The following is an 8,105-nucleotide window of genomic DNA, read 5'->3' as shown; positions in this document are numbered from 1 at the left end:
TAGGATAGGATAGGGTAGGATAGGATAAGATTAGGATAGGATAGGATAGGATAGGATAGGATAGGATAGGATAGGATGGGATAGGATAGGATAGGATGGGATAGGATAAGATTAGGATAGGATAGGATAGGATAGGATAGGATAGGATAGGATAGGATTAGGATAGGATAGGATAAGATTAGGATAGGATAGGGTAGGATAGGGTAGGATAGGATAGGATTAGGATAGGATAGGATAAGATTAGGATAGGATAGGGTAGGATAGGGTAGGATGGGATAGGATGGGATAGGATGGGGTAGGACAGATATTATTGCTGATATGTTACAGATCTGGGATCACTGGCATTGCCTGTCCAGTACAGCAATCATGGCACTTGTGGGAAAGGCTCATTTTTAGGTCTTCCTTTCTGAATTTGGGGATATTTTTCAGCCACTTGCTGTGGTTTTATTCCTTTTTTTTCCCTGACATTGCAACGAGTTACACAATGATCTCTGCATTCTTGCAGTAAGACAATGATTTGGAGCAGAACTGGATTTATTAACACAACTTGTCCATGAGCTCTTCCCAGCCCCTATTCCCCAGGAATTTGGAAAAAAAAATAAACCCCATCAATTTCTGTTACACTGCTTCCTGGGGGCAGAGAAGCAAAAATTCACCCCCATTATTTCTGAAATGCCCCATATTAATAGCAGGAGCCTCTTATAAAACAATCAATAAACAGCATTTTAGAAAGGGGTGGCACCTCCCTGGCAGATTTTTTTGCCTGTGCAATGCTTTAAAAATTTCTTTCTATAATATCTCTCCACTGCAGGTTTAAATCTTGCAGCAAAACCCTCTGTGGTGGGAAAAACATGTGCACAGGGAATATTGGGGCAGGGAGAGAGCCTGGACAAGCACCTTCGGATGCTCTTCCTGTGCCACTGGCATGATTTATTCAGCTGGAGCCCAGGGGAATCACAGGGACCTGCTGGCCTGATGTTTAATTCATCCAGGAGAAGTGTTTTGATGAAGACTTGGGGAAAAAAAAAAAATCCCTTTTTAACTCAAGTGCTTAGATTTCAGTTTGGTTCCTGAATCCTCATTAAAACTTCTCTTGCAGCAAGATGCTTCGTTTTAATTTTGGGGGGGGAGAAAGCAAATTTTGGCTCAATGGGCATCTTCCTCCTTGTGGTGGAAATCAGCTGGGTGAGGAACGAGGGTTTGCAAGGGGTTAGTGAGTGGCAGGGTTTAAACTTGCAGTTGAGAAAATCATCTTTTTATGACGTTTGGGGGTTTTTTTATTTTATTTTTTCAGGTAAAAGTATTTTCCTCCTAAACCACACATTGAGATTGGTCATGGCGTCATCACCACAGTCCCCAACAGTGCCGTTACCCCTTGCAAAGCACTGACAAAAAAGTTGAGATCAAAGATACAGATCCTGGGAGAAAATCTGCATTTATGCAGATTTAGTGGAGCAGGAAATGGCTTTTGGATGCTCCTATAAGTGCCAGTCTTTTTGCACTCATCCCACTCCCATTTTGGGTTGCTTTTGCTCATTTTTTGGGTTGCCCATCACCATTTTCAACCAATTCTCTCCCCATTCCTTTCCCCTGACAGGTGAACCTGGATCTCACCTCCCTCCTTGATGGTGAGGACAAGAAGTCCAAGAACAAACGAGGCGTCCTGCCCAAACATGCCACCAACATCATGCGCTCATGGCTCTTCCAGCATCTCATGGTGAGCACCACAGCCATCAAAACACCCTGCAAACTGGGAAAAAAAGGACAAAAAGTCCAGAAATCCTCAAATCCACGTGGTGGTTTGTCTGAATTTGTATTTGGAGGTGCAAAGTGGCTTGTATTTTGGGAATGATCAAAAAATGCAGGTGGGGCAAGAAGAAGCAGACCAATCTAGAAGGCGACTCACAAGGTTTTTTGAAGATGGATAATTGAGCATTTTTTTGCAGTTAACAGCTCCAAAATACCCTTTTCTAGCAAGCTGGAATGTGAGAGCTGCCTCACAGGTAGGGTTGTAGCACGTCAGCAATCAGTCAAAACACAGAATTGCAAAATCACCCCATTTTGAGGGATTGGAGATGGAAGGTAGAGGGAGCTTAGATGCAAACTGGGTATTTTCATGCGTGAAGAGTTCTCTCTCATCAGCAAGGCTGGGCAAAGGGCAAAATCCAACAATCCCACATTTTTTCCTGCATAATTCAGCCAAGGAATCACTTGGAAACTGGTTGCAAAGACAGAGTGGTGGGAGATCCCCAAGGCATCAGTAATGCAGAAGGTTAACAGCTCCAAGGAGCAACTTGTGGAAAAATCAGCCAGGACAGGAAGCAGCAGCAGGTTGGGAACTTCCCAGCTTTTTTTTTATAGGAAATCCTGGACTTATTGCAATGAGGACAAGAGCATTGCTGTGTTGGGCTGCGATCCCTGGCTGTGCCGTGCATCTCCCGTGTTTCTGGAGGGCACAACGGAAGATTTGCAGGCACAAAAACGACTTCCAAGACCAGAAACTGAAAACACTTTTGTGCCAGGTGCCAGAGGAACCTCATAGTTTAAGATTTCCAAAATGGAATTGAAAAATGAAGAGAAATTCTTCTGCTGGATGGTTGGACTTTTGCTCTCAGCCTGCTCCTTGCAGTCAGAAGAAACTTGGGCTTCCCCATGAGATTTCTCCATCTGGTGTCAGAGATGATGTGGTTTCTAACCAAAAATGCTCATCATTTTATTGGAAGTTTTGGAGCACCAGCAGGAAGAAAGAATGCTGGAAATAATATACCAAAAGAGGGATATTTCTGCCAAAAAAAGTACCATTTTTAACCACTGAGGCCCCAGTGGGAAGTGAGTCTCCAGTGTGTGTTGACTTTGGGTGGTTTTGTCAAGGATATCACACTGTTTTGGGAGCAAACAGCTGAAAACCAAGTCATGGTAACTGTCACTGCCTTGGGGCTCCGAAACATGATGTGTGAGGCTGGTTTGATAATAATTTCATTTCTGGGGTTGAAAAGAGAATTTTAGCACAGCTGGAAGGAGGTTGCTGAAGCTCTGAGCTGGTGGTTTCCCAGTGCAGATGTTTCAGGGTGTTTTACTGATGCCTTTATAAGCACTGTGAGTCACGGTGCGTTTTGAAGCCCAAATCCCACGTTTATCAACAACCATCACTGGAAAATTGCTAGAGTTAAAAAAAAGAACATTTTCCTTCAAGGAAAAGCGTTTGATGGAAAGCCTTGGAGAAGCCCTAAGGGCACCTGGGGAAATCCTGACGCTCTTGGACGCCACCCTTCAATCCTGCATTCTGAAAATGCAAGAAGCCACCAAATTTAGGGTGGGAAAATGAAAAAAAGAAAAAAAAAAAAGGCAGGTTTTCATGATGTTTTACGCAGGGATGACATCTTGCATGCAGGGATGTAATTTTGCTACTCCATCTCTTTTTTTCCAGCACCCCTACCCCACAGAGGATGAGAAGAGGCAAATTGCTGCCCAAACCAACCTGACCCTCTTGCAAGTCAACAACTGGTGAGCAGATATTGGTGGCCCAAGCAATCATTTTGCTGGCTTTAGGACTTTTTTCACCCTATTTTGGTGCTGTATAATGTGTTTTGGGGGGGTTACTTGGGAGGTTAAGGCTGATTCTTGGGGTGTACTGCACAGGGCCAGGAGCTGGACTCAATGATCCTGATGAGTCCTCCCAACTCAGCACATTCTGTGGTTTTATGACTCTGTGATTCCTGGGAGACGAGCTCAGTTGTGTTTAATGCCAGCACTGGTTTGCAAGGTCTCAGTGCCCTCTCCTGGTAAATCCAATGTGCAGCATTCTCCCACTCAGCTGGAAAAATTAATGCAGAGCTATAATGTGCCACAGGCAAATAAAATTTAAAAAACCAGCTTTTTGAACCACGAAGCTACTTTCTTAAAGTATTATTATTATATTGCAACTCACTGATTTGCTATCATGTTGTTTTAACTCAGTGTTGGTGTAACAACTCTTAGCCATTCCAATGTTCTCTCTTTTCCATGGAAAGGTTCATAAATGCCCGGCGGCGCATCCTGCAGCCAATGCTCGATGCCAGCAACCCAGATCCAGCCCCCAAAGCCAAGAAAATCAAATCTCAGCACCGGCCCACGCAGCGGTTCTGGCCCAACTCCATCGCCGCCGGGGTCCTGCAGCAGCAGGGTGGCAATTCAGGGACAAATCCTGATGGTAAGGACAAACCCAAGTGGCCCCTGCCCTTCCAGGAAGGAGTGGCCATGCATTGCATTGTGGCCTTAATTGGTAATTTCTAGAGCCCTTTACTGTGCTGTGGGGAAGCACATGAGGTGGCCCATGCAAGAAGGTCCTTCCAGTTGGCCATGGCAAGGCGCTGGCGATGGGGCACTCCCATCCCTTGAGCACAGGAGCAGCCCTCAATGATCACCCACTATGGGGCACGGCTTGGGATATCTCCTGAGGAGCTGGGGAGGGGAGGGGAGACATGAAAAGATGGAGATGAGAAGACAGATGAGACAAAATGGGAAGAAAGAAGACGAAGAGAACAGATGATGGAAATGAAGAACAGAGATGATGAAGATCAGATGACAGATGAGATAAGGTGGGAAGATAGATGATGAACAGAGAACAGATGAAGAAGATGAAGAGAGAAGATGAAGAGAAGGTGAAGTGAGCAGAAATGAACATACACCAGACGGGATGAAGAGAATGAAAGGTAGGACTTGAGAGAAGATGAAGAGAAAATCTGCCCAACCAATTTGGGCATCTACTGGCTCAGAAGTAAGGCTTCTTGTTATTTAATGATGCATTAGCTAGAAAAATTAAAGACTGGATCTTGGGGAGTGAGTGGGGTAGGTGGGACACCCTATGGCGTGCTCTCCAAGCTTTTCACTTGAGTTATTCTTGGTTTATGCACTTCCTTTGTCGTTCCTGTATTAGCTGGGGAGTCCTTATTTCTGTACTTCTTTTAATTACAGGCTCACTCAGCATGGACAACCTCCAACCCCTCTCATCAGCCACTGCCACCATGGCCATGCAGCAGGCAATGCTGGCAGCCCATGACGACTCCCTTGATGGCACTGAGGAAGAGGAGGAGGATGAGGAAGATGAGGACGAGATGGAGGAGGAGGAGGAAGAGGAGGAAGAGCTGGAGGAAGAGCCTGGTGGCCTCCCAGCAGCACCTGGCGCTGACCTTGGTTTGGACCACAGTGACTCACTGGAATAGCTCCTCCTGCACCCTCCCAAATCATTGACAGCACCAGATACAAAATTCCCCCCAAAATGCAAAAAAAAAAAAAAAAAAAAAAAAAAGGCAAGAAGAAATCAGTGAGAAGAAATCAGTGAGAAAAAAGCAAAGTGGCAGCGCTGGCAGAGGCCCCGGCTGCCCACAGGCGCGCGGGGACCACCGCGTCAGCGCTCGGAAGTGAAGGACACACGTTTACAAGGCACATATTGTGGCCAGATTAATCTTTTATTTCAGGTTTTATTTTTCTTTTTCCCTTCATTTTTTGGTAAGCAAAAGCATTTTTAGGGAAAGTTGTTTTCCCCACGTGACGCTTGGATGCTGTTGGGCAAAGGCGGGTTTTCACCGTGGGCCACTGCGTCTGTCCCTTGGATTTCTTGGTGCAAAGAAAAGCCAAACCAACCCCAGGACTTGATGCTTTTTGGAATTTTTTCCCCCAGAAAGGTCATTCACAGGCATATATACTGGCATGGAGGGGGAGAAAAATAATCAGCGAGTGCAAATTCTGCTATATCTGAGGAGGGTTTGGTGCTTGACTCATTGCATTGCCCAAACCTCCCAACTTTGGCCCCGATGCTGCGGCTTTTTGGTGACTCTGGACACAACTTTCTGGAAAAGGGAGGAAATTCCTTCAAATCCTTTAATTTATGTGCTAAAACCTCTGCTGAATCTGGAAAAAAACCAACTCACCCCATTCTCGTCCTTAAGGGTGGAGGCTGGATGCAGAGTTGGGGCAAAGGCTGCCGAGAGGAAAACTTTTCCAAGGCATTTTGGCACAGAGTTAGTTAAAAATGGGGAAAAAAATTGGTTTAAAAAATGGAAGATTTCACCCAAAATTGAAGGGGGATCCCCAAGACTCACCTGGGTGGAAGGAAACTCAGTATTGTTGCTTGAAAGATCATTTCTCCCTGGTATTGTCCCTCCACATGGGAAAATGGTGGAGCTTTAGCCCCATGGGGGAGGGCGACTGCCAAAAACCCTGTATTTTGGGTTTCTTTATTTTAAATGCTAGCAAAAGGGTGTATTTCGCCTTAAAAATGTGGCATGGGAGGAAATGCAAAAGCAAACCAGGGCAAAAATAAAGGAATTGTCTTCTGCAGGTTCCTGCTCTAAATGTGACATTCTAGGAGAAGGATAATTTTCTTGGTGGCTTTTTGCCCTCATTGTCCTTTTTTTTTCCTGGCTCTTGAAGAGTTGATAAAAGAAGCCAAACAAGAGCTGGGATAAAAACCACAAGTGATGCAATGGGCAGAAATGCCTATTTTTGGATACTGATCTGGCGTGAATGTAATCTGTAATTTCATAAAGGATTCATTGTAATTTAGTATTAATTCCTGGCCATTTATTATAAAGTGCTACAAGATGAGGGGTCGCACCTGTATTTTCTTGGCAGCTTCTTCCTTTGAGTGGAGAAGACCCAAAATGCAGGAATAACCCCCCAAAATGGGCAAAACTCCCCTCAAAGATGTGATTTACCCCCCAAATGGGTGAATGGACCCAAATTGGTAATTGAGTGATGTGGAGAAAATTAGATTTATACTTCCAAAACTGACGGTCCACCAAAAATGAAACTTTTCCCCCTCAAATAAGCTCCAATGGGATTTTACCCACAAATGAATGATACACCCCCCAAACCAGTGATGTGCACCCCAAAATGAGCTGTGTTCTCCAAAAATGAGTGATTCTCTCCCCAAATGAGTGATGTTTCCCCAAAGTATTACACACAACCCCAAAATGGGTGATGCTCACCCCAAAATGAGTTATGGTCTCCAAAAGTGAGGGATGCTCCTCAGAATCAAATGATGACCCAAAAGGGGCTAATTTCTCCCTGAAGTGAGTTATTCTCCCCCAAAATGAGTGACATGCCCCAAAAGGATGCTGTCTCAAACTGGTAGTGTGACTCTCCTCAAAATAAGTAACTTCCCCCGAAATGACTGAATTTGCCCCAAAATGGACAGCAGTCTCCAAAAACAAGCAACAACCCCCATATTAGGCACTCTTCCCCAAAATGAGTGACAAACACGAAAACAGAGCAATTCTCCCCCAAATGGAAGTGATGGAAGCCCTCCTGTACCCTAATAAGCCATTCCTTAATAATGGGTTGATTTTCTGGGGGAAAAAAGGTGATGTTTGCGCAATTTTTAGCAGAAAATCAGGCTGCAGAAAAGTGAAAAAATGGGAAAAATCCCTGAGAATAGAATTTACATCTGCATTTTTCCCCTCTGATAGTGGCAGCTGCAGCTGCCTCTAAGCAACCCAGCCAGAAGTTTGTGGGTTTTATAGATCCCAGAATATTCTTGAGCACTGCAGCTAAGTCTGTGTTGGGATTTTTTGCTTAAAAACAGCGTTTTCCCATCAAGAAGTTGCAAACCACCGCCACGAGCAAGGGGGGACACAGACACTGGACACCAGTTGCCTAATTAATGTAAGGAATTCTTTATTCCCAGCTGTGCAAAGGGGGAAGTGCGGGGTGGGGCAGCCGCGGGTGGGTGACCCTTTTTCCTCGGGTTTGGCCCCATTTTGGGGGTGCCGGGGTGGGAGTGTGAGGGCAGCACCGCGTCAGGTCGGGCAGAGCACTGCGGAGAGAGAGAGAGAGGCCTGGGGGGCACTGATGACACAGTGAGGCACGAGCGTGCACAGGGATGCACAAATGTGTGTGGGGATGTACTGGGGAAGCATGAGGATGCACTGGAATGCAGGAGGATGCACAGGGATGTACAGGGATGTACAGGGATGCAGGAGGATGCACTGGAATGCATGAGGATGCACTGTGCTCCATGAGGATGCACAGGGATGCACAGGGATGTACAGGGATGCAGGAGGATGCACTGTGATCCGCGAGGATGCACAGGGATGTACAGGGATGCAGGAGGATGAACTGTGATC

General features: G+C 45.6%; 2 protein-coding genes across 9 annotated transcripts in view; one reads left to right on the top strand and one right to left on the bottom strand.

Annotated features, from left to right (window-relative positions):
• Positions 1–6,543, top strand: part of PKNOX2 (PBX/knotted 1 homeobox 2) — a 46,081-nt gene extending 39,538 nt beyond the window's left edge. For all 5 annotated transcript variants that reach the window (XM_042034094.1, XM_042034097.1, XM_042034095.1 and 2 more), the window contains 4 exons: positions 1,598–1,717; positions 3,428–3,504; positions 4,011–4,189; positions 4,954–6,543. In XM_042034094.1, the coding sequence (XP_041890028.1) occupies positions 1,598–1,717; positions 3,428–3,504; positions 4,011–4,189; positions 4,954–5,201 (624 nt within the window). In that variant the 3' untranslated portion in view covers positions 5,202–6,543. The remainder of the gene's footprint in view (positions 1–1,597; positions 1,718–3,427; positions 3,505–4,010; positions 4,190–4,953) is intronic.
• Positions 6,544–7,631: 1,088 nt separating this feature from the next.
• The window catches only part of FEZ1 (fasciculation and elongation protein zeta 1), a 13,188-nt gene continuing 12,714 nt past the window's right edge, over positions 7,632–8,105 (bottom strand). For all 4 annotated transcript variants that reach the window (XM_042034099.1, XM_042034103.1, XM_042034101.1 and 1 more), the window contains one exon: positions 7,632–7,795. In XM_042034099.1, the coding sequence (XP_041890033.1) occupies positions 7,779–7,795 (17 nt within the window). In that variant the 3' untranslated portion in view covers positions 7,632–7,778. The remainder of the gene's footprint in view (positions 7,796–8,105) is intronic.

This window comes from Corvus kubaryi, unplaced genomic scaffold, assembly GCF_017639235.1.
Source record: "Corvus kubaryi isolate FWS band 111438036 unplaced genomic scaffold, C.kubaryi_AGA036_p1.0 37367, whole genome shotgun sequence".
NCBI classification, from domain to species: domain Eukaryota; kingdom Metazoa; phylum Chordata; class Aves; order Passeriformes; family Corvidae; genus Corvus; species Corvus kubaryi.
The sequence above is the reverse complement of the archived record's forward strand: the minus strand, read 5'-3'. Positions and strand labels throughout refer to the sequence as shown.